A 26,359-nucleotide genomic window follows, 5' to 3' on the forward strand; every position below is an offset into this window, starting at 1 on the left:
GGCCTTGATGTACTCCTTTTCCTATTTGAAACCAGTCTGTTGTTCCATGTCCAGTTCTAACTGTTGCTTCCTGACCTGCATACAAATTTCTCAAGAGACAGATCAGGTGGTCTGGGATTCCCATCTCTTTCAGAATTTTCCACAGTTTATTGTGGTCCACCCAGTCAAAGGCTTTGGCATAGTCAATAAAGCAGAAATAGATGCTTTTCTGGAACTCTCTTGCTTTTTTCATGATCCAGCAGATGTTGGCAATTTGGTCTCTTGTTCCTCTGCCTTTTCTAAAACCAGCTTGAATATCTGGAAGTTCACAGTTCACATATTGCTGAAGCCTGGCTTGGAGAATTTTGAGCACTACTTTACTAGCGTGTGAGATGAGTGCAACTGTGCTGTAGTTTGAGCATTCTTTGGCATTGCCTTTCTTTGGGATTGGAATGAAAACTGACCTTTTCCAGTCCTGTGGCCACTGCTGAGTTTTCCAAATTTGCTGGCATATTGAATGCAGCACTTTCACAGCATCATCTTTCAGGATTTGAAATAGCTCAACTGGAATTCCATCACCTCCACTAGCTTTGTTCGTAGTGATGCTTTCTAAGGCCCACTTGACTTCACATTCCAGGATGTCTGGCTCTAGGTCAGTGATCACACCATCGTGATTGTCTGGGTCGTGAAGATCTTTTTTGTACAGTTCTTCTGTGTATTCTTGCCATCTCTTCTTAATATCTTCTGCTTCTGTTAGGTCCATATCATTTCTGTCCTTTATCGAGCCCATCTTTGCATGAAATGTTCCCTTGGTATCTCTAATTTTCTTGAAGAGATCTCTAGTCTTTTCCATTCTGTTGTTTTCCTCTATTTCAAGTCAATAAACCCCAGGAAAAGGACTCACTGACCTGCACTGGCTCACAGGCTGTTCCCATCAACTGTGGTCTTCAGGTGACATCACTAAGAACAGAGCAGCTTCTGGAAGAGCTGTGTTCTTTGGGAGTATGGGTGGGGCACCAAGGAGAGAGGACAATCCCACAGATGTCCAATAGATGAACCCAGTTTGTTGTTATTCAGTTGCTAAGTCGCATGAACAGAAGCACGCCCGGCTTTCCTGTGCTTCACCACCTCCCCGAGTTGGCTCAAACTCACATCCATTGAGTTGGTGATGCCATCCAACCAACTCATCCTCTGTCATTCCCTTCTCCTCCTGCCTTCAATCTTTCCCAGCATCAGGGTCTTTTCCAATGAGCAGTCTCTTTGCGTCAGGTGGCCAAAGTATTGGAGCTTCAGCTTCAGCATTAGTCCCTCCAATGAATATTCAGTATTGATTTCCTTTAGAATTGACTGGCTTGATCTCCTTGCAGTCCAAGGGCTCCCATGAGTCTTCTCTAGCACCACAGTTCGAAAGCATCAATTCTTCAATGCTCAGCCTTCTTTATGGTCCAGCTCTCACAACCATACATGACTACTGGAAAAACCATAGATTTGACTACGGTTTTTTTCTTTTAAGTGGTACATTTTCAAGATGACCCTGCTCCCAGGATCTAGCTTCACCAAATGCTCTGTGGGTCTCTACATCTGTCTGAAGGATAACTACCACCATCCCCCTCACTCTCTTGGGAGATCACAGCAGTGATAGAAGGACAAAAACAAATACTGGATATGATTCAAAAATAAGAGAAGCAGAATACTTAGTTCCCCTGGTGAGGAATTTAAGTCATTTTACAACAAAATTTCAGGATAAGATGGCCTATTAATGTCAAGTGATTTTCCATAGTTTTGAGCTAATGAATATCTTGGAATGACTTCCAGCATTTCCTGATGTGAGATTCCATCTGTTGTAACCTCATATTTGTAGTTGCCAGCCTCTAAGATGGAGACTTTAATCATCTTTGCCTCTTGCTGTTCGTGTTCTTGAGAAGGCTCTTTCCAAACTGAATAGGGCCAACCTGTATAACCACTGAGATACCAGACATATGACAACATGGAAGCTCTGAGACCAGTTTACAAAAGACATTACAGAACTCCTGCTTACAGTGTATAGGGGACATGGGTTTGATCCCTGGTCCAGGAAGATCCCACATACTGCAGACCAACTATGCCCGTGGGCCATAACTACTGAGCCTGCACTCTAGAGCGTGTGAGCCGCACCTACCGAGCCTATGCGCTGCAACTGCTGAAGCCTGCATGCCTAGAGCCTGGGCTCCAATACAAGAGAAGCCTCCACAATGCGAAGCCTGTGTACTGCAATGAAGAGTAACCCCCTCTTGCCGCAGCTGGAGAAGGCCCTTGTGCAGGAACGAAGACCCAGCACAGACGAAAAAGAGAAGACACTGCAGCGTCTACCATGCTCGCTCCAGGGAAAGCCAGTGCTCTTATGAGGACACTCGAGCAGTCCATGGAGAGGCTCACATGGAAGACAGCTGAGGCCTCCAGCCAACAGCCAGCACCAACATGCCACCCACGTGCACAAGCCTGGAAACAGATCAAGCCTTCAGACAACTTGCAGCCCTAGCCAACACCCTGATGTAACCTTTAAAGAGACCTTGAGCCAGTAGCACCTTGGTCAACCATTCCCACATCCTTGACCCAGAGAAACCATGAGATAATAAATGCTTGTTGTTATTTCAAGCTGTTAAGTTATAGATAATTTCTTCCCAGCAACAGATAATGAATATTTGATAGGTATTTGAACTTGTAGTTCATTAAAAAATGCCCTTTTTTGCTTTTTCAATCTTCTGTTTAATTGGAAAGCTAGCTCCATAAGGGCAGGAACTTCCTTCTGCTCACTCCATAGTCTCCAGCTGCTAGAACAGAGTGTGATATATCGAAGACATCTCATAAATGTGTGTTGAGTATGGTTGTGGATGCATGCTTAGCTGCTTCATTTGTGTCCGACTCTTTGTGACCCCATGGACTGCAGCCCTCCAAGCTCCTCTGTCCATGGAATTCTCCTGGCAAGAATACTGGAGTGGATTGCCATGCCCTCCTCCAGGGGATTTTCCCTACCCAGGGATTGAACCTGCGTTTCTTATGTCTCCTGTATTGGCAGGCAGGTTGTTTACCATTAGTGCCACCTGGGAAGCCCAAATATGGTTGAGTATCTGCCAAACCTCCCCTAACTCCAAAGAGCAGAGACCTGAAAACTTTAAGTCCCACCCAAGCTTGGAGACTAGAAGGTTTCAAATGGGATGGGATGCCATCAAGCCTCTGAGAAAACAATTTAGAGAAGTATGTCAGTCTCTAAGGGGTCCATGGCAAGACCCTACTGGTCTTGAAGCCAAATCTACTCAAAGCCTTGACTTGGGTACTTGGGTCACTGAACCCATTTCTCTGCAGGAGGGCGATGGGGGAGTCCTTCTCAGGCTCCCAGAAGCCGCTCAATAACCAAGACTAAGGGCCAAATCATTCTTGTGTCTGATGAATGACGCACAAACAGTTCCACTGACCCGGATCACCCAGGCCCCATGTTAAAACAGCCCATGTCTTCTGCTCAACCTGAGAATCTCAGACGTTAGGACTGTGCAGCAAGCAGTCTTTCCTGGGCGGCGACGTAAGAGCCGACAAGGACGGGTTATTTTTCATCGAACTCCACTCGGTAGAAATTCAGCCTAGATGTGAGGAACGGTGTGGATGTCCCTGGCTGAGCCAGGAGCACTGGAGGGGCGTGCTCCCCTAATGACACCACCACCTCCTCCCTCCTCGGAGTTCCAGTCAGGATGGAAGGAAAAAAAAAGGTATTTCAGATGAGCATTTCGCCAGCCCTGGAAAACTCAATAAAGTCTTCATGCGTAAAAGAGGTGTGCCAAAGGCTGGTCATTTGACGTCAGGATGGGCGATGAAAGGTCCTGCTAATTCCCAGAGATGCAGACACAAATTCGAGGGGATGGAGGAGCCTCTGATGAGTGGTGGTGTCATTAAGGCGTATGTAAAGAGCATGTGTCGCATCCACCCAGGGAGCCAGACTCGTGTTTCCTTTCCAAAAGAGAGCTCTTGGTACAGGCCCAGCAACACAGAACGTCTGCACGACCAGAATGAAAATAGGCATCCATTGGATTTTTTCCCCCTTCTTCTCAAGCTGACTGTAAGAGTCTAACAAGACACGTGGCTGGAAAATTCCACTGGCTCCTGGGTTTAGCCTTGCCCTGCTCTGCCTCATCAACTCTCCAGACAGATCCCAAAGCTGCTGATGCCTCATCTTTTCCAAACGGGGAGGAGCCTTGGTCCCAGGCTCACACTTTGGTCCTCGGCTCCTCCATCCACGTTCATCTCCTTGGTGAGCACATCTAGTCTGTGGCTGTAAGTGCCAGCTATAGGCTGGTACTCCCAGTTTGCTATTTCCAGCCCAGGCCTTTCTCACAAACTCGACTTTAACACCCACCACCCCTCCCACATCTCTGCTGGGCTGTCTGGTAGACATCAGAAGCTGTGTCCCAGATGAAGCTCCTGACCTTCCCCCAAACAAGCCTCCCACAGCCTTACCCTCACTCCATCTTTCCACTGGTTCAGGTCAACACTTGGAAGTCATCCCCAACTCTTGTCTCTCACCCTCAGGGCATTAGAAAATACTGTTAACTCTGGTTCAGAACATGCTCCAATCCTACTGGGTGTCAACCACCAGCTCTCACCCATCAGCGCTCCCCACTCTGACCCTGGCCCACTGTAGCCTCTTCCCAACACAGAAGCCAGAGGGAAACTTTCAAAACCAAAATCAGGGAATTCCCTGGCAGTCCAGCAGTTAGGATTCTATGCTCTCACTTCCAAGGTCCTGGGTTCAATCCCTGGCCAGGGAACTAAGAGCCCATAAGCTGCGTGGTGTGGCCAAAAAATTAAAAAATAAAGTAAAAACCTAAATCAGACCATGACACTGTTCTGCTCAAAAACGTTCCAGTGCCCACCCCCCACGTCAAAGTTCTCTAATGGTACAAGGGCTTGCACGATTGTCACGTCCCCTAGACCCTTCTGCCCCTGCTCCCTCTACTCCAGCCACGGACATCAGATCCCAGTGGGTCTTGTGCATCAATTACTTGTCAGTTGCAGCACTATAAGCACCCAGAGATGAGAGCTATCCAGTTAGTGGAGGAGGCAGGCAGACAGATAAAGCCTGACTCGCTACATACATGGCACCTGTGACATGCCACACATTGCCCTGAGTAGTACAAACACATTCGGTCCCTCCTCAGCGCATCTGCCACCATCAGGTACAACTATGTCCCCTCTTACAGATAAAAAGATGAGGCACAAAGGGGTCAGACACCTGCCCGCAGTCTCCCTGGCAGCTGAGGGGGTGCCAGCATGGCACCGTGGTCTGTCTCAGGAGCCAGCTCGCTCATGATGCACTATTCTGCCAGCACCGAGCTCTAATGAGGCTCAGATGTGTGTCAAAGCAACACCTCCAGCAGAGGGCACTCGGGAAGAGAGGGGGTGGACAGGGGAGGTTTCTGAGAGCAGAGGACGGTGGCGGGGGGACGAGCTGGCATTCACCAGGCAGAGGTCCTGGGAGGCCTTTCAGGTAGCGAGAGGGAGGGAGGCAGGGCTGAGACGCTTCAACCAGCTTGGCAAGTCAGAGCCACCAGAAGCAGGTTGGGGCCAGAATGCAGGTCTCAAGAAAGACCCAGGAAAAGCTATGCATGAAAGGCAGGAGCCTGTTAGTGGAAGGTCTAGTAAGTCAGCCTCAAAATGTGTAATTTGTCCTAGATGTCAATGTTTCCCGACCCTGAACGTTTACAGAGTGCTGTGCTGTGCTGTGCTAAGTCGCTTCAGTTGTGTTCGACTCTTTGAGATGCTATGGACTGTAACCCGCCAGGCTCCTCTGTTCATGGGAGTCTCCAGGCAAGAATACTGGAGTGGGTTGCCACGCCCTCCTCCAGGGGATCTTCCTGACCCAGGGATCCACATCTCTTACATCTCCTGGCTTGGCAGGTGGGCTCTTAACCACAAGGCCCACCTGAGAAGCCCAAGTACTGTCCTAGGAGATGTGAAAATTACCATTGTCTACTACCTCCTTCATGGATCACTGCCGTGTTGTGGCAAAGGGGCTTGGGTAACTGAATGAAGCTATGAGCCATGTCACGAAGGGCCACCTGAGACGGATGGGTCACAGTGTAGAGCTCTGATGAAACATGGTCCACTGGAGGAGTGAATGGCAAACCACTCCAGTATTCTTGCCAGGAGAACCCCATGAACTACATGCAAACTCCGGGAGATAGTGAAGGACAGGGGAGACTGGTATGCTGTAGTCCAGGGGCCTGCTACAAACAACGGCCCATTCAAACAACGGTAGATAATGAGCACCCCTAAGTGCCAAACTGTAGACTCCAAGTACCATTTCCCAGTAAAAGAAACCAGGGATCCTTGGAGAAATGACAAACTCTAGGTGTAGGGCAGGAAGCATACAAGAGGAGCCCAGAACATCACATCAGACGACATGATGGCTACCAGCAGCCACTGGGGTCCTCTCAAGGGCTCAGAAGCCAGCCTGAGGGGCTCCCACAGGCCAACAATGAAACCATGGAGCACCACTGCATCAAAATGCCCCACATTTAAGTCTGTGCATTAAAACTCTAATTGATTACTACTGCTGGAGGATGCCAGTGAACCAATTAGGTACTTTGAAAACACACGAATACAAGAAAAGAATCAAGCACTCCCTATATGAACTTTACTATGAGGTAACCAAACAGTAGAGAGAGGAATACCAGACCACCTGACCTGCTTCCTGAGAAATCTGTATGCAGGTCAAGAAGCAACAGTTAGAACTGGATATGGGACAACAGGCTGGTTCCAAATTGGGAAAGGAGTGCGTCAAGGTTGTATATTGTCACCCTGCTTCTTTAATGTATATGCAGAGTACATCACGTGAAATGCCAGGCTGGATGAATCACAAGCTGGAATCAAGATTTCCGGGAAAAATATAATAACCTCAGATACACGGATGAGACCACCCTTATGGCAGAAAGCAAAGAACTAAAGAGCCTCTTGATGAAAGTAAAAGAGGAGAGTCAAAAAATTGGCTTAAAACTCAACATTCAGAAAACTAAGATCATGGCACCCAGTCCCATCATTTCATGGCAAACAAATGGGAAAACAGAGGAAACAGTGAGACTTTATTTTTCTGGGCTCCAAAATCACAGCAGGTGGTGATTGCAGCCATGAAATTAAAAGACGCTTGCTCCTTGGAAGAAAAGCTATGACCAACCTAGACAGCATATTAAAAAGCAGACATTACTTTGCCAACAAAGGTCTGTCTAGTCAAAGCTATGGTTTTTCCAGTAGTCATGTATGGATGTGAGAGTTGAACTATAAAGAAAGCTGAGCACTGAAGGATTGATGCTTTTGAACTGTGGTGTTGGAGAAGACTTCTGAGAGTCCCTTGGACAGCAAGGAGATCCAACCAGTCCATCCTAAAGGAGATCAGTTCCAAATATTCAATGGAAGGACTGATGCGGACGCTAAAGCTCCAATACTTTGGCCACCTGAAGAACCAACTCATTGGAAAAGATCCTGATGCTGGGAAAGACTGAAGGCAGGAGGAGAAGGGGACGACAGAGGATGAGATGGTTGGATGGCATCACTGACTCGATAGACATGAGTTTGAGTAAGCTCCGGGAGCTGGTGATGGACAGGGAAGCCTGGCGTGCTGCAGTCCATGGGGATGCCATTAGTTGCATTCAGTTGCTCAGACACGACTGAGCGACTAAACTGAACTGACTGAACCAAACAGTAATGAAAAGGAAGTATTTTTCAGTGAGCAAAGGAAGAAGGAATGATAGAATGTTGCTATGTCACAACCCTTAATTAATCAATAGATTTGGATATTGAATATCAATGGCTACTGCCATCTCAAAAAGACACCAGATATCATAAGCTCCCTAGCAGAAGAGCATGAAACCACTTATGAAGTCAGCTCCCAACCACTGCCAGAGTGAAATTGAATCTGACAAATTTCTGAAGTCAATGAGCAACTTACAAGAAATACAGAGGAACCTATCAAATGACACATGAGGGTGAGAACACAACACTCAGACCACGGGACGCCCTTGGATGTGGTTATAAACTGTGAAGAGATGCATTTGCAAAAAGCATGAGAAAATCAGAAATTTGAACACTGAGGAGTATTTGATGATAGTAAGGAATTATTACTTTTTAGCTGTGCTAATGGTACTGTGGTTTTTTTGGCTAAGGAGCCCTCATCATTTAGTGACACATACTGACATGTTCATGGATGAAATGACAGAAATGAGATCAGCTGCAAAATGCCACAGGGTGGGGGGTGTGGGGAGGATGTGGGTGAAACAAGATTGGCCTTGAGTCTGTAACTATTGAAGCAGGTGAAGAGTGCATGGGGGTTCATTATACCATTCTGTAGACTTCTACTTTTTATAGCTTGAAATTTTCCATAATAAAAAGTTATGAAAATACTTGGCCCCATCCCCAGAGATTCAAATTAATGAGTCTGGGCTTCAGCTCAGGCACTGATTATTTTTTTAAGGCTCCCCAGGTGTTTCTACTGCTCAGTTGAGGTTGGGAACGATTGCAATCACTGGCATGGAGACCAGGACAGGCTGTGGAGGGAAGGGAGCTGGGCCGGGAGAGGTCAAGGGACCAGGCACATGGTCCTTGATCTGGTTGGTAAAGAATGATAAGAGGGCGGGGTCCAGGACAATGCAAAGATTTCACATGCGGGTGATGGTGGGGTCACTGAAACAGGGAACGTGTCAGGGCTAGTAGTATGGGGGACCTGGGGGAAGGTGCTGAGTTAGTTTTAGGTGTTGACTTTGAGGGGCCCATGTGACTGTCAGTGAGATGTTCAGTGGACAGTTTGGCCAGTGGGTCTAGAGATCCACACTGAGACCCTAAAGCAGATACACAAACTTGGGCCCCATCGTGCTGTCCCCCAAACCAAGCCAGAGGTCAGGATGGCTGCAGCCAACGACGGCATTAGGGCCTCTAGGTAACAACAGCATCTCCACACCCTGCCTTGGAAAGGGGGGCCCAGATGACCCCATTCCTTTCACGACTGACCATGATTCATCCTTCATCTCCCTACTCCTTGTCCACTTTCCTTGGATAGACTCCCTAGGCCCAGGGTGAGGTGCCCTAACCTCCTGAGCACGTGCCAAGGAACTCCTGCATGTTCATATGTCCTGTTCTAAAAGCTCACGCAGATTAATCAACATGTTTTTAGTTTTTTTTTTTTTAAATTGAAGTATAGGCGATTTACAATGTTTCGGTGAAGAGAAATGATTTCGTTATATATACACTCACACACATTTTTTTTTTCAGATTCTTTTCAATTATAGGTTATATATGCTACACAGTAGGTCTTTGTGTTTATCTGTTTTATATAGGGTAGTATGTATCTGATAATCCCGAATTCCCAGTTAATCCCTGGTCACTGGAACAGGGATCACATCAGGGCTGGTAGTCCGGGGGACCTGGGGAAAGATGCTGGTGGTGGTTTAGTCACTAAGTTGTGTCTGACCGTTTGTGACCCCATAGACTATAGTCGTCCAGGCTCCTCTGTCCATGGGATTTTTCAGGCAAGAATGCTGGAGTGGGTCAACATTTCCTTCTTCAGAGGGTCTTCCCGACCCAAGGATAGAGCCCCCATCTCCTGCATTGCAGGTGGATTCTTTACAGACTGAACCACCAGGGAAGAAACCATATACAGTAGCATGTATCTATTAATCCCAAACTCCCAGTTTATCCCTTCCCCGCCTTTCCCCCTTGATAACCACCAAGTTTGTTTTCTATGTCCATGAGTATACTTGTTTTGTTAATAAGTTCATTCTATATTTTTTTTTAGATTCTCCATATAATTGGTATTATATGGTATTTGTCTTTCTCTGACTTTCCTCACTTAGGATGATAATCTCTAGGTCCATCCCTGTTGCAGCAAATGGCATTATTGCATTCTTTTTAATGGCTAATCCAGCATTTATCTGTAACTATTGAACTGTAGTCTGTAACTATGTAACTGTTGAACAAATGAGTGACCAGTACATCTGAAGGAAGACCCCATGGCGTTAGTCATGTCTGGGTATGCCAGTAGACAGCACAGCCAGCAGCTGACAGATCGCTTCGAAATAGTCAACACATGTTCCTCCCACAAATACTGAGTGCTGTATGGGCCAGGCATAATGCCAGGCAGGAGTGAACTGCAAGCCCAGGGTCCTGGCCCCAGGGAGCTTGCATTCTAGTGAAGAAGCAGATGGTAAACAAGTATACAAACAAACACAGCAGGTGATGACCTGGAGACAAGTCTGCATTCTCAAAGTCTGCACTGGCAGCTTCTTTGGCGACAAGGTTATTCATCCATCTAAGTCACAAGTCTTTATCCTTCCCCTGGACAAAAACCATCGCTGATCACAGAGGACCAGAAGCTCCCAGCTCAGGAGCAGGGACTTACCACTGAGTCCAGGAACTGAATGTAGGACTCCAGCCCAGGTCTGGTTTCGCAGAACTGCCGGAAAAGCAGCCTCCCGACTGGCTGTTTGTCACATAAACTGCAATAATCTCGGTCTGGAGAAAAGAAAAGAAGAATACGGTGAGACCCAGAGAGGGCCAGGCAGAGCCATCAACCCGCGTCTGGATCCTCATCCCAGATGGATGCAGCAAGGTGACTGGCAAACTCTCAGGACCCCTTACTCATCTCCAGGCTCTGCAGACTCAGAGGGTCAAGGTCAGGGTAGAAAAGGGGGCCAGTTAATACCTCGCCTCTACTCTCCAGTCCACTCCCTGTTTAATGCCCTGAATTCTGTGTGGACATGCTAGCAGTTCCTGGCACTATGACTACATCCCTAGCTGGCTGATTAGCATGTCACATTCCTTGGTTACAGTCACTGGATAAGGGTGCCGAGCATGCAACCCAAGCCACGAAAACCCACATGAGCCACAGATGTTGCCTGGGCACGCTAAGCCTCTTTTCCTCTGGTGCTGGGGTACATGGGTGTGAGGCCAGGGTCTGCTGCAGAGATCTTGATACTGCACAACAAGCTGCTGTGAGGACGACATTCACATGGAGAGGAGGTCAGAGCTGGGAAAATTATGAGTAGGTACTCTGGTCAAGTCATGAATCTGGATCACACTATGCCTGCAACCTGCAGCCCAAACCACATCTGAAAAGCTTATTTATGAGCATTGTTTAGTACAATTTGAAAAACTTTTTAAATGACTTATAATTCAAAACATTCTAATGAACGCAGTTAAAAAAAAAACTCATATTTGCCCAACTGAAGCAAAGCCCAGTCTTAGAGTCCTTCACATTGTGAAAACCCTGCATTTTTCAGCTAAGGAGCTAGAGGCACAGAGGCAGGAAGTAACCAGTCTTCAGCTATTGAGTAGCCAAGAGAATTCTGAAGAATAAAGACAGTGTAAGGCTCAAAGCCAGAGGCCTGGAGACCAGGGTTCTAGCCAGAGACCTGCTGTGTGACTGCAAGCAACACATCTACCACCGCTGGGCATTAGTCTTCCTCTGTAAAATGAAGATGCACGTTGGAGGGAAGATGGGAGGGTCCCTTCTGGCTCTTTCTGCAACGACTCCGCAAGAGGCTTTCTCCGGCCAGAAAGATGCTCCAAGGTTTTGCTGAGACACCCTGCCTTGGATCCCCTAGAGCACTGAAAATGAGCCCCTTGATTCTGCAGCTGCACCAGGAAAAGTCAGGTGACCCTGTAGGGAAACCAGGAAGAGGGTGAAGTAGACCTCATCAGGAGAGCCATGCAGAAGGAAGGAAAGACTAGATCCTTGCCAAGTGCAGAGGAGGAACCAGGACAACCGTTCCTTTAGAGGGGGTTTCCCTGGTGATATGAAACACAAGAAGATGGGAAGAAAACCATCACGCCCACTCACTTTCATACCCAAAGAGTTTATCCACAGGAGGTACAGCCATTACTTGTAGGGAGATTGGTGGCTGTGAGCAAGGGCTCTGAAGCTAAACCCAGGTTCAAATCCCTGCCTCACTATTCACTGCCTGTGTGCCCTGGGGCAGATGACCTGACACTTTATCCCTCAGTTTCCTCATCTGTAAACTGGGAACGATAATCACACCTACCTCCTAGGACCAGCATGCTGCTGCTGCTGCTGCTAAGTTGCTTCAGTTGTGTCCAACTCTGTGTGACCCCATAGACGGCAGCCCACTAGGCTCCTCTGTCCCCAGGATTCTCCAGGCAAGAATTCTCCCTTTCTTTGTGGAACCTCCTCCCCCAAGTCTGTAAAATTCCAGCCCATGCCATGGTTCTAAGGGAATGACTTCAGGGAGTTTCAGGGAGGAGCACATGACTCTGTCCCAGCCAATCTGAGTCCTGTATCAGGGACACACTGATAGGTTCAGGGGACGGGGCCTTGGAAGTCCTTCCAGGGATTTTGCTAGATCTTCCAGAAAAGAAACATGTACCCCTCCGGGATGACAAGGTCTTATGAATAGTCAGTCAGGAGCCAATACAACTGCCTTTCCCATCAGGCAGTGAGAGCCCACGGAGAGTGACGCCAACCCAGGAGAAAGAGTTGAGTAAGAAAGAGAAGCCTGGAGCTGCAAATATCATGGGAGACCCCAAAGGCAACTGACTGAGGCCTGCTCTCCACCTGCACCCTTATCCACCTATCGCTTAAGCCAGTGGTGATAGGTTTTTGTCTCCTGGGTCAGGAAGATCCCTTGGAGAAGGAAATGGCAACCCATTCCAGTATTCTCGCCTGAACAGAGGAGCCTGGATAGCTACATAGTACATGGGGTCACAAAAGAGTCGGACACGACATAGCGACTAAACAACAGTAAACGAAAGAGCAAGTGACTAGGGCTGGCGAGCTTTATCACCCACTTCTCCTTTCCTGGGCAAACTGCCTGAGGGTAAGAACTGTTTCTGAAGGAATCCACTGGCTCTTGGGGCTTCCCTGGTGGCTCAGACAGTAAAGAATCTGCCTGCAATGCGGGAGACCTAAGTTCCCTCCCTGGGTCAGGAAGATCCCCTGGAGAAGGAAATGGCGACCTACTCCAGTACCCTTGCCTGCAGAATTACACGGAGAGAGGAGCCTGGTGGGCTACAGTCCACGGGGTTGCAAACAGTCGGACACGACTGACACTTTCACTTCACCAGTTCTCAGTATACCATATTCAGAAGGCACTCACGACCTTCCCATTGTCTCTTGAGTAGATACGCTGATGAACACAGATGAGACACCTTGCAAGTCTCCCCCTGGGCCCCTCCTCAAGTGGTTTGGGGGCTGAAACTAGCCTTGAATTGTTGCCTCACTCAGCCTACCTTCCCATGCACAGATGGTTTGGGAATAGCCACCCCAACAACATTTAACCTACCTCGGTGTGTGGCAGGATCGGTGAGTGTAAAGGATGGGGGGAATGGGACACGATCCCAGACCTCAGGGATCTTGGATTCCGTTGGAAAGGTGGAGTGTGTTTGGGTGAGCAGACAAGATCCCAAGTGACAGTAATAAAATGTCAGGTCGTCATCAGCGACAGGAGGGAGTCTGGGTTGGAGTCTGGTCGCCCCGCGGGTGACTGGTCTGGGGCCTGCACCTGTTAACACCGTGCCCTGTGGACATAGCCTGCATTCTCACTGCCTCCCTCTCAGCCTGATCCCACAAGGACAGAAAACAAACTTTCCCGTCCTTGCCCGATGAGCTGAGCTTCCCCAGCACCAACACAGAACAAAGTAAATTACCTCATGTCAAACTCCATTTTATTCAATTATGGCAGGGAGCGCCCCCATCGCTGATGCGATTCGAGCGAGAGGCCCTCCCCATCTCTGAAAGCAATTATGAGATTTCATGCACCACACTGCGATTCCTCAAGGGTTCATCTGACAGGGTTTTCTCTCTCCATATGGCGTGTGCTGTCAGTATGGAAACAAGGATGCTGTAAACTCACAGCATAGTAAACACCATGTGATTCCAACACAAGCTGTCAGCACCTTAGTTCTGACTGTGCCTCTCCCAGCTGTACAGAGGATCCCAAGCAAGAAAGCCAAGTGCCGGGAGCCTGGAAGAAAGAGGATTAGCAAGCATCTACTGGGATGTTTCCTTAACTTGAAATAAAGATAAACGGACCTGTCCTCTGAGGAAGTGCAACCACCACGAAGATCGAAGGGCAAAGTCTGCAGTTCCTTTAGAGACGGAGAAGGAGGCCACAGAACAAAGAATAGGAATCTGAGGGTTGATCGAGGCGACAGGAAGAGGTGCGGATCAAAGTTCTTAATGCGTCAAGAGCAAGTCCAAGGGGCAGGTCACTTCCGGAAAGTCAGAGGCTACTGCAGTTTAAAGCACAAGTTGCTCTGTGATATCGATAGATCTTCAGAGTGGATCCTTCCTGGTCAGTTTCTGTGGAAGCTGGGCATGTTGTAGAAATGCCCACAGCCCTTCTCCCAAGGGTGTCCTAGGGGGGTTTGGTGGGGAGGAGTTCCCAGCATAGAAGGGCAGGGATCTCTCTGGCCTCTGAATCTCTCTCTTAGACTGGGAGGCCCTGGGATGCTGGGCACACAGGCAGGCACACACACAAACACACCAGCTCTTCTGAATATGGAAATTCTGCTTTTGGCTACATCACTCATTGATCTTTCCCTCCAAGACAGAAAGAGCCTGTTGTTATATAAGGTGTGAGGAGCATCGGGCTCCCTGCTCCCAAAGTATTCACCAATCATCTAGTCATTCCAGCCTATTCTTTAGGTCCTTCCTTCATTCAACAAACTCTCTTCCAAGTTTTCCTGCTTTATGATACCAGAAGGTTCCTTCAATTTTCATACACTCTTACTGAACTGAACACCCAGTGGGGGTGGATGGTGTGGATGAGTGGATGGGAGGAGACACACCTCATACCCCCTGGCGGGTTAATGATCCAGAAGCAGGCTTGGGGTTAACAGCTGGCCGTCAGCTAAGACCACGATTAGGGGTGTGGTCTTTGTGATGTGACATTTGACCTTGGCTATTGTAGCATTGGTCTGGTGGACATAGAAAACTGAAGCATATCTAGAGGAAGGTAATGGACAGAGGGTCCAGAAAGCCCATTCTAAGCTCTGAACTTATAGTGCCCTAGGTCAAGGGGCAGACTGCACCAGGGAGGGCTGGGGCCCACCAGCACCCAGGAGGGTGGGGGGTGGGGGATGTGCTGGAAAGGCAGGCTGGGTTCAGACAGAAAAGAGCTGGACGCCAAGGCCAAGGAGACTGGATGGATTCCCCATCCCACCGGAGCCTCAGTGATTCTAATGAGCACAAATGAATTCAAGTGCAGTTCATGGGAAGGTGGACAAAAATGGGGAGGGAGCAGTGAGTCCGAGACGTTTATGGAAGAGGTCGCTGGTTTGGGAGCCATTCCCACCTGTGGTTCAAGCTCTGGCCTTTGGGCAGGGAGGGCGCAGCCTGTGCGGTTGCGAGATCCTACTTTGTTGAGAAGCTGAACTGAACTGGCTTTAAGGAAACCACATGTGTCGTTTGTTTCTTCAAGGGCTTGACACCTCCCAAGCATGCCCACAGCTGGCCAGGGAAGACAGTGGTGCTGCTCCGTTCTGCAGCACGCCGAATTCCTGCCAAAGGGGCCTCAGACAGAACCGCTGTCCTCTTAGCAAGTTCATAGACACTGGCTGAGCCCCTTCTGGGCAATGCATACCGGGGCCTGTCAGGGCACCCCTTAAAGGAGGCTCCCCCTCCCCCAGGTTTTGTGTTTGTCTGAGCATTTTGCTTACCTGCCCCGCTGAGGCAGGACGAAGGAAAGATCACAGGTAGGGCTGGTTACTGCTCAGCTGTGAACAAAGCTGCAGAGCAGGGCTATGGGAAATGCTGAGGGGCACACACACAGCTCTCCTGACTTGGGTGAGTTTTCAGGGGTGGTGCCCATGGGAGGCTCACTGGAGCATGGGAACAAGAGGGATGGGGTTGCCAAAGGCAATGCCAATTGTCAAGCACAGGAGAGAGGCTGAGTGCTGGGGAAGGAGAAGGTCAAAGCCAGAGAAATAGGGCCAGAGGCTAGGAGGAGGCACAGGGAGAAGCCACAGTGCATGGCTAGGTGTGTTATGGCAAAAATGCAGGGCTAGGTCTGCAACCACTGCAGGGAACCTTCAAGAATGGCTTAAAGTATATGGAGGTTCCTCAAAAAATGAATACGATCCAGCAATTCCACTGCTGGGTATTTATCCAAAAGAATTAAAATCAGTATTTCAAAGAGGAATTTGAATTTCCATGTTCATCTCGACAGTATTCATAAGAGCCAAGATGTGGAAATTAAAGAGGTTAAGTAACTTGTTTGAAGGTTCCTGAGTCCCAGGAGGTATGATCAAAAGATGTCTAAATTTTGGGGGCAGGATTCACGGTGGTGGTGGTGGTGGTTTAGTTGCTAAGTCATACCCAACACTTTGTGACCGCATGGACTATGGCCCATCAGGTTCCTCTGTCCATGGGATTTACCAGGCTAGAATACTGGAGTGGGTCACCATTTCCTCCTCCAGGGGATAGTCCTGACCCTGGGATTGATACTGCATCTCCTGTGTCTCCTGTACCACAGACTCTGTACCACAGAGCCACCAGGGAGCCTGTTGTTGTTCTTGCTGTTCTGGTTCAGTCACTCAGCTGTGTCTGACTCTTAGTGACCCCATGGACTGCAGCACACCAGGCTCCCCTGTCCTTCACCATCTCCTGGAGCTTGCTCAAACTTATGTTCATTGAGTTGGTGATGCCATCCAACCATCTCATCCTGGCTGTCCCCTTCTCCTCCCACCTTCAATCTTTCCCAGCATCAGGGTCTTTTCCAATGAGTCAGCTCTTCACATCAAGTGGCCAAAGTATTGGAGCTTCAGTGTCAGCATCAGTCCTTCCAATGAATATTCAAGATTGATTTCTTTTAGGACTTTTCTTGATCTCCTTGCAGTTCAAGGGATTCTCAAGAGTCTTCTCCAACACCACAGTTCAAAAGCATCAGTTCTTTGGTGCTCAGCTTTCTTTATGGTCCAACTCCGACATCCATACATGACTACGGAAAAAAACATAGCTTGGGCTATATGGACTTTTGTCAGCAAAGTAATGTCTCTGCTTTTTAATATGCTATCTAGGTTGGTCATAGCTTTTACTTCCAAGGAGCAAGCATCTTTTAATTTCATGGTTGCAGTCACCATCTGCAGTGATTCTGGAGTCCAAGAAAATGAAGTCTCTCACTGTTTCCATTGTTTCCCCATGTATTTGCCATGAAGTGATGGAACTGGATGCCATGATCTTAGTTTTTTGAATGTTGAGTTTGAAGCCAGCTTTCTCACTCTCTTCTTTTACCTTCAAGAGGCTCTTTAGTCCCTCTTTACTTTCTGCCATAAGGATGGTGTCATCTGTGTATCTGAAGTTACTGATATTTCTCCCCGCACTCTTGATTTCAGCTTCTGCTTCATCCAGCCCAACATTTTGCATGATGTACTCTGCATACAAGTTAAATAAGCAGGGTGACAGTGTACAGCCTTGACGTACTCCTTTCCCAATTTTGAAACAGTCTATTGTTCAATGTCCGGTTCTAACTATTACTTCTTGACCTGCATACAGGTTTCCCAGGAGGGAGGTAAGGTGGTCTGGTATTTCCATCTCTTCAACAATTTTCCACAGTTTGTTGTGATTCACACAGTCAAAGGCTTTAGCATAGTCAGTGAAGCAGAAGTAGATGTTTTTCTGGAATTCTCTTGCTTTTTCTATGATCCAACAGATTTTGGGAATTTGATCTCTGGTTTCTTTGCCTTTTCTAAATCTAGCTTGAACATCTGGAAGTTCTCGGTTCATGTACTGTTGAAGCCTCACTTGGAGAATTTTGAGCATTTCTTTGCTAGCGTGTGAGTTGAGTGCAATTGTGCAGTAGTTTGAACACTCTTTGGCATTGCTTTTCTTTGGGATTGGAATGAAAACTGATCTTTTCCAGTCCTGTGGCCACTGCTGAGTTTTCCAGATTTGCTGGCATATTGAGTGCAGCACTTTCACAGCATCATCTTCCAGGATTTGAAATAGCTCAACTGGAATTTCATCACATCTACCAGCTTTGTTTGTAGTGATGCTTCCTAAGGCCCACTTGACTTCACACTCCAGGATGTCTGGCTCTAGGTGACTGATCACACCATTGTGGTTATCTGGGTCATGAAGATCTTTTTTGTATAGTTCTTCAGAGAAGGCAATGGCGCCCCACTCCAGTGCTCTTGCCTGGAAAATCCCATGGGTGGAAGAGCCTGGTAGGCTGCAGTCCATGGGGTCGCTAAGAGTCGGACACGACTGAGTGACTTCACTTTCCCTTTTCTCTTTCATGCATTGGAGAAGGAAATGGCAACCCACTCCAGTGTTCTTGCCTGGAGAATCCCAGGGGCAGGAGAGCCTGGTGGGCTGATGTCTATGGGGTCACACAGAGTCGGACACAACTAAAGTGACTTAGCAGCAGTAGCAGTCTGTGTATTCTTGCCACCTCTTCCTAATGTCTTCTGCTTCTGTTAGGTTCATACTGTTTCTGTCCTTTATTGTGCCCATCTTTGCACCCTTGATATCTCTAATTTTCTTGAAGAGCTCTCTAGTCTTTTTCATTCCATTGTTTTCCTCTATTTTTTTGCATTGATCACTTAGGAAGACTTTCTCATCTCTCCTTGCTATTCTTTGGAACTCTGCATTCAGATGGGTATATCTTTCCTTTTCTCCTTTGCCTTCAGCTTCTCTTCTTTTCTCAGCTATTTGTAAGGCCTCCTCAGACAACAATTTTGCCTTTTTGCATTTTTGTTGGGGATGGTTTTGATCACTGCCTCCTGTACAATGTTATGAACCTCCATCTACAGTTCTTCAGGCACTCTATCAGATCTAATTCCTTGAATCTATTTGTCACTTCCACTGTATAATCATAAGGGATTTGATTTAGGTCATATCTGAATGGCCTAGTGGTTTTCCCTACTTTCTTCAATTCAAGTCTGAATTCAGCAATAAGGAGTTCATGATCTGAGCCACAGTCAGCTCCTGGTCTTCTTTTTGCTGACTGTATAGAGCTTCTCCATCTTCAGCTGCAAAGAATATAATTAATCTGATTTCGGTATTGACCATCTGGTGATGTCCATGTGTACAGTCTTCTCTTGTGTTGTTGGAAGAAGGCATCTGCTATGACCAGTGCATTCTCTTGGCAAAACCCTGCTGGCCTTTGTCCTGCTTCATATTGTACTCCAAGGCCAAATTTGCCTGTTACTCCAGGAATCTCTTGACTTCCTACTTTTGCATTCGAGTCCGCTATGATGAAGGGAGAAGGCAATGGCAACCCACTCCAGTACTCTTGCCTGGAAAATCCCATGGGTGGAAGAGCCTGGTAGGCTGCAGTCCATGGGGTCACGAAGAGTCGGACACGACTGAGCGACTTCACTTTCACTTTTCACTTTCATGCATTGGAGAAGGAAATGGCAACCCACTCCAGTGTTCTTGCCTGGAGAATCCCAGGGATGGGGGAGCCTGGTGGGCTGCTGTCTATGGCGTCGCACAGAGTTGGACACAACTGAAGCGACTTAGCAGCAGCAGCAGCAACATGATGAAAAGGACATCTTTTTTTGGTGTTAGTTCTAAAAGGTCTTGTAGTTCTTCATAGAACTGTTGAATGAAAACCACAGTCACAGAAAACTAACAAACAGATCACATGGATCACAGCCTTGTCTAACTCAATGAAACTATGAGCCATGCCACATAGGGCCACCCAAGGCAGATGGGTCATGGTGGTGAGTTCTGACAGAATGTGGTCCACTAGAGAAGGGAATGGCAAACCACTTCAGTATTCTTGCCTTGAGAACGTCATGAACAGTATGAAAAGGCAAAAAGATATGACACTAAAAGATGAACTCCCCAGGTCAGTAGGTACCCAATATGCTACTGGAGAAGAATGAAGAAACAGCTCCAGAAGGAATGAAGAGCCTGAGTCAAAGCAGAAACAATGCCCAGCTGTGGATCTGTCTGGTGGTGAAAGTCAAGTCTGATGCTGTAAAGAACAATATTGCATAGCAACCTGGAATGTTCGGTCCATGAATCAAGGTAAGTTGGAAGTGGTCAAACAGTGGTCACACAGGAGTGGTAAGAGTGAACATCAACATTTTGGGAATCAGTGAACTAAAATGGGCAGAAATGGGTGAATCTAGTTAGGATGACCATTATATCTACTACTGTGGGCAAGAATCCCTTAGAAGAAATGGAGTAGCCCTCACAGTCAACAAAAGAGTCTGAAAAGCAGTACTTGGGTACAATCTCAAAAACAACAGAATGATCTCTGTTCATTTCCAAGGGAAGCCCGTGGAATATAATATAATCTGAAAACATATATAACTGAATCACTTTGTTGTATACCTGAAACTAACACAATATTATAAATCAATTATGCTTCCAATTAAAAAAAAGAGAGCGAATGGCTTAAAGAAAATGGATAGGTTCTTCCCTGGCAGTCCAGTGTGGTAAAAACCCCAAACTTCCAATGCAAGGGGCACAGGTTCAATCCCTGGTTGGGGAAATAAGTTTCCACATGCCAGGCAGCACAGCCCTACCCTCCACCAAAAAAAAAAAAAAAGAAGAAGAAAGGAAAAAGAAAATGGACAGGAAGTAATAGGTTGCTTGGGGATAGAGGTGAGACACAAAGAGACACAAGTCAGCACAGTGTTAACTGAGGGGTTCAGCAGGTAAATTTATTTGGTGATGAAGGTCACTGTCTGAGAACACATGTGCAGGCATGCCAACACATGCATACAGATTTGCAACACACATGTCCTGAAGGTTTTAGGCAGAGCCAAGCCTACCTCAAAAGTCGGGCATGACCCTTACCAAGTTATCACCCAACAGAGGGCACACCAAGACAAGAGGCCCCATCCTCACCGCCACTTTGGGATGTGTGGTGTTTGCTCAGAGGCCCTTGAGTCCCCCAGCCTGTTCTCACAGTAAGCCACTGATGGTACCCACACCTCAGGCCCACTATGAAGGACACCGGCTAGAGATGACATGGGGTGGCGGTGTTTTAGTTGCTCAGTCATGTCTGACTCTTTGAGACCCCATGGACTGTAGCCCACCAGGCTCCTCTTGTCCATGGAATTCTCCAGGCAAGAATACTGGAGTGGGTAGCCATTTCCTTCTCCAGGGACTAAATGTGTCCCTTCCCCCTATTAATACGAAGAAACCTAATGCCCAGTGTGATAGTGTTAGAAGGTGAGACCTGGGAGGTGACTAGGTAGTGAGGGTGGAGCCCTCATGAATGGAATTCGTGTCCTTTTAGAGGAGGCCCCGGAGAGCTCCCTCACCGTGTCTTCCCTGTGAGGACACAGCAAGAAGATGTCGTTTATGAACTGGCACCTGAACTTCCAGCCTCCAGAACTGTGAGAAATAAACTGTTGTTTATGGCATTCCCTGGTGATCCAGGGGTTAGGACTCCATGCTTTTACTGCCAAGGGCCCAGGTTCAGTCCCTGGTCTGGGAATTAAGATCCTTCAAGCCTCACGCCCTCCCCGCAAAAAACCCACAATAAACAAAACCCTGCTGTTTATAATCCACCCAGGCTGTGGCATTCTGCTGTAGCAGCCCAAATGGACTAAGGTGTTATCCTGTCTTGGGCACGTCCCCTAACCTGAGACCCAGCACCTCTTGCTCACACGGGCAGTCAGAGCACCACACGGCAGTCAGAGGATCAACAACACACATGAGCGTCCAGGCCACTCTCAGCATATCGCAGGCCCTACACAAACAGTAGGCCTTCCCAAGGGGCTCAGCGGTAAAGAATCTGCATGCTAATGCAGGAGACATGGGTTCGATCCCTGGGTCAGGAAGATCCCCTGGAGAAGGAAACGACAACCCACTCCAGTATTCCTGCCTGGGAATCCCATGGAGAGAGGGGCCTGGAGGCCTATACTCCATAGGGTCACAAAAGAGTTGGACATGACTTAGCAACTAAACAACAACAATGCAAATGGTAGCCATTCGGATATCACCTCTCCTCTAGAAGACTCGGGAGAGTCAGAAAGGAAGTGGGATGTAGCCAGTGAAAGCGGGGGTGGCTCTGCATTAGCACCAGAGATGGCAAACCCAGCCACTCCTCTTGACGTTGCTGAGCCCCGGGAAAGGCAGGGGCCAGGGCTTTGCGGCCCTTCTCCCCCTCCTCCAAGCCTCTCTCTCAGAGAGAAGCCACACGTGTCCTCTCAGCACATGGATGGCGTTAAAATCTCACAACCCACAATCAATTCGTGCAAGACTCATGACCCCCAGTGGATTTAGAAACAGGAATGATATTGATAGTGAAGATAAATAAATGCTGTCACTGTTTTCATTCTTTTCGAGTGACATGAGATGGGAACATACTTTCTTAATTAAGAGCCTGTGGTATGTGGATGCTTGGAGGGTCACCAGATTTTCCCAACTGAAAGCCAGAACTCAGGCTGTGGGACTGCATGGCTCCCCTCGTGGCTACAGACCCAAGCAAGGGAGGCCGCTGTCCCTCCCTCCCGACGCAGTCTCAGTCCCCAGCGGATGGGGAGCAAGGAGAAGCTGGGGTGCGAGGGGGCGTCAACCCCGAAACCAGCTTGGGATTGTGTTCGTTGTCTCCCCAGGCACTCCTTGAACTTGGGCCAAAGAAAATGTACGTTCCATTTCAGAAGTAAAAGCAAGAGGGCTTCCTGAGGAAATGGAAATGCTAACACCGGAGCCCTTGGAAATGAAACCACATGTTTATTGCACATGGAGGGGAGTCGGGGTAGGGGGGCGTCCAAAAGTAACTCCTGGAGCCATCTCTCTATCAACTGGAGGTTTTGTTCCTTTCTTTTTGTTTCCTTGCATTTTATTAAACACCATTTTACTGAAATACCAGGTTTTATTGTTCTGTTTTTTTTCTTGATGGGGGCAAGGGTCCCAGTAGGTCCCGAGGCAACTGAGGAAAACAGACTGGAGGAGACTGGATCAGACGGAGGCCTCGAGCCCCTCCCTCCAGGTCTAAGATGATAAACAGCTTTCTTTCAAAAATTCCTGCCAACGCTGGGAAAACAATCGGGCGTTTGCTCTGAGGAAAAGGCTGTCTGACGTTTGAAAGGCAAGATAGCATCACGGATAACGGCAGTTCTTCACAGCCCGCCTCTTGGAAGAAGCAGGAGAGGAAAAAGGAAACATTTGGTATTTGGTTAGCAACAGCCGAGTGGGTTCCTATTGCTTCAAGAAAGATGTTTTTATGTGAATAAAAAAATGACATATGGCACGTTACACAAACACACCCAAACCCAGCCCCGTCTTCCTGCACTTTCTGTCTCCCTCGTTTTGGTTTCGAGTTCTACTGAATGTCTTGTACTTGTCACATGTCTCTGGAGGACCAAAACTATTAAGCCTGAGCCTTACAAAGGTTAGCGACACCCGGAAAAGTCACACATGAAACCCACCACTGAGTGGGGTGTTTGGGGTCTGGGCTGCCAGGTGGGGGAAGGGAGGGAATATGGGGTGGGGGAAGGGGGAGGAAAGGAGGGTCTGCTCTGAGGATTTGTGAAAGAAAGAGGAGTGGGAGGGGGCTGAAGTGTGTTTTTGCGGGGCCCCGGTGCGGCAGCCCAACCAGCCCCACCTCTGCTCTGAATCCACTGGCTGCTGTCAAAGCCCAGGAGGAACCTAGAGCCTGGGAAAGGGCTGAGGGCTGAGCTGAACAGGACGGCCAAGCCGACTCTGTCACTGCAGGGCCCTCTGGGTAACGGTGGGGCCCTAGAGTCCCGCAGTGACCCTCCCTTATCCTCGCAGCCAAGAAAAGCAGAGAGTTCAGATACTTCCTTGAAATGAGAATGAGAGGAAGAACTGGGAGGGTAAGTGAAGCAGTAGGAGAAGGCAATGGCACCCCACTCCAATACTCTTGCCTGGAAAATCCCATGGACGGAGGAGCCTGGTGGGCTGCAGTCCGTGGGGTCGCTAAGAGTCAGACACGACTGAGTGACTTCACTTTCACTTTTCACTTTCATGCACTGGAGAAGGAAATGGCAACCCACTCCAGTGTTCTTGTCTGGAGAATCCCAGGGATGGGGGAGCCTGGTGGGCTGCCGTCTCTGGGGTCGCACAGAGTCGGACACGACTGAAGCGACTTGGCGGCAGCAGCAGCAGTGGAGCAGTAGAGTGGCGGAGGTGGGCCTGGGGAATGGCCAGGGAGGCACAGACACTGTGTGGCTGTGGCTGGGATGCCCGGCTTGGGGGAAGAGCTGGGGACAGACTTGGGACCTGGGGTGCATGCTTGGCTTTCTTCCTGAAAAGCTGAAAGTGTTAGTTGTTCACTTGTGTCCAGCTCTTGCAACGCCATGGACTGTAGCCAGCCAGGCTCCTCTGTCCATGGAATTCTGCAGGCAAGAATACTGGAGTGAGTAGCCTTTCCCTTCTCCAGGGGATCTTCCTGACCTAGAGATCAAACCCAGGTCTCCTGCATTGCAGGCAGATTCTTTACCATCTGGTGGCTCAGACAGTAAAGACTCTGCTTGTAGTGTGGGAGACCTGGGTTCAATCCCTGGGTTGGGAAGATCTCCTGGAGGAAGGCATGGCAACCCACTCTAGTATTCTTGCCTGGAAAATCCCCATGGACAGAAAAGCCTGGCAGGCTACAGTCCATGGGGTCACAAACAGTTGGACATAACTGAGCAACTAAGCACACACAGGGATTCTTTAACAGCTGAGCCACCAGGGAAAACCTGGCCATCTCTAAATCAGTAGCCTGAAACACTGGACCCTGGGCCCTCTCCCAGGCTGAAAGCTCCCCACTCTGTGACTGTGAGACTGCCTCTAGGGAAAAGCATGCCAACCACCCGGCATCAGCAGAAAGGGCATTTGGTTCATCAGCAGTGGAGGCTCCTAAAAGCACCCCGCACAAAGGAGACAACTGATGTATGTGACCTGTGGCTGTTTCTATTTCTTCAGATTTTAAATATTTACAAATGAGGATAAAACAAGTTTTCGAAAAACATGGCTGTATGGCCTGAGATTAGGAAGTCCCTGGCAAGCAAAGGAGATGTGACCCCTAGACGTCCGCCTTAGGGTACAGGGTCTGGGCTCCACGTGGGTGCTCAGAACCGTGCCAGGCCAGCAGCAGAGCCTCCTGGGAGCCAGGCCATGCCCGCTGGGGTGCAGCACCTGGGAAAGCCTGGCGGAGCGTGGATGCTGCTCTGTGCCTGCTGACCGGGGCCCGCCTTCACTTGCGTTCTGCTCACAACCATCCTCTTAGAGCCACATCCCTTCTACAAGATTTTCTCCTCCTGGAAGAGAAATTTCCATGTGGATACAGGCGACTTTAGAAATTGAAGTACACAGGCCACACCCAGGTCGACTGGAGCAAATCTCTGGAGATGGCGTCACTAGTTTTTAAAGCTCCCCAGGAGTTTCCAAGGACTAGTTCATCATTTGATCCCCAGTAACTGGAACAGTGCCTGGCCAAGCAAGAGCACAGGTGTATACATAAGACAAATGACTGTAAAATGAAACAGATGAACTATGTGTAGTGGAGGCCATAAGCCTCCTCCAAGCTAGGGAGTAAAAATCCCTGGGCCCACACTCCCTCGACCCCCTCCCACCACGAGTGGTTAATCTGCAGAAATGCAGGTCTCCCCGAAAAGACTAGATGATGAAGAGCTCTTCCTAGCAGGACTTCCATCTAAGATTAACAGAAGAACCCGTGAGGTGTGGAGGGCTCTGAGTGCCCTGGCTGGGCCAGGCCATCTGCCACAGCTGTGGTGGGCCCATGGCACCCCCAGGAGTGCTCAGTCGGACCCATGGGGCTGGGGCCAGGGGACCAGGGGACCAGACTCTGCCTCTGGCTTCTCCTCTGATGCCTGTATGATTCCAGACCCATCAGTCTGCTCTCTGGACCTCAGTTTCCCCTTTTACAAAATCAAGCTGATAAACTAGGAGAGCGTAAATGTCCCCGCCTTCCAGCTTGGTGGTCCACAAGCAGGTGCCTGGCGGGGCGGGAGTGGTGATGATGCAGACATCCAAGAGGACTTTTTCCTGCATCAGAGTCCCACGCAGAGTTCATGGCTGTTGAGGTCTTTGAGCCCACCTGGCCGCCGCCTTTGCACTGTGCCCAGAGCAGGCAGGAGTTAAATGGCAGCATTTCCCGAAGGCAGGGAACAGTGATGTTCCGGAGGCCAGGGTCCCCAGCTGCCATCTCAGCCCTGCCAGTTTGCTTCAGGGTCCCAAAGCTATGACACCCGCTACCCCTGTGCCTCAGTCTATCCTGAGAGCTTTTCCTGTTTGAGCCTGAATGACCATGCCTGACTCACCTTTACTGTGGGCTACTCTAGCTTGCCAGGAGGACAGCAGGGAGGCATGGGGCTCTGAAGCCTCAGAGGCTGTGCCCATTGTGCCATCCAGGGCCCCAGGGTCTGGCTTTACCTGGAGCGATGAGCTAATGAAGCAAAAGCCGCAGGAGGG

The 26,359-nt window shown here is 48.7% G+C and overlaps 1 protein-coding gene across 1 annotated transcript in view; it reads right to left on the reverse strand.

Annotated features, from left to right (window-relative positions):
- GRK5 (G protein-coupled receptor kinase 5) overlaps positions 1 to 26,359 on the reverse strand; it is a 227,361-nt gene that overhangs the window by 55,338 nt on the left and 145,664 nt on the right. The window contains exon 3 of the mRNA XM_010859262.1: positions 10,394 to 10,506. Within this exon, the coding sequence (XP_010857564.1) occupies positions 10,394 to 10,506 (113 nt within the window). The remainder of the gene's footprint in view (positions 1 to 10,393; positions 10,507 to 26,359) is intronic.

This window comes from Bison bison, unplaced genomic scaffold (genome assembly GCF_000754665.1).
Source record: "Bison bison bison isolate TAMUID 2011002044 unplaced genomic scaffold, Bison_UMD1.0 scf7180017864456, whole genome shotgun sequence".
NCBI lineage: Eukaryota > Metazoa > Chordata > Mammalia > Artiodactyla > Bovidae > Bison > Bison bison.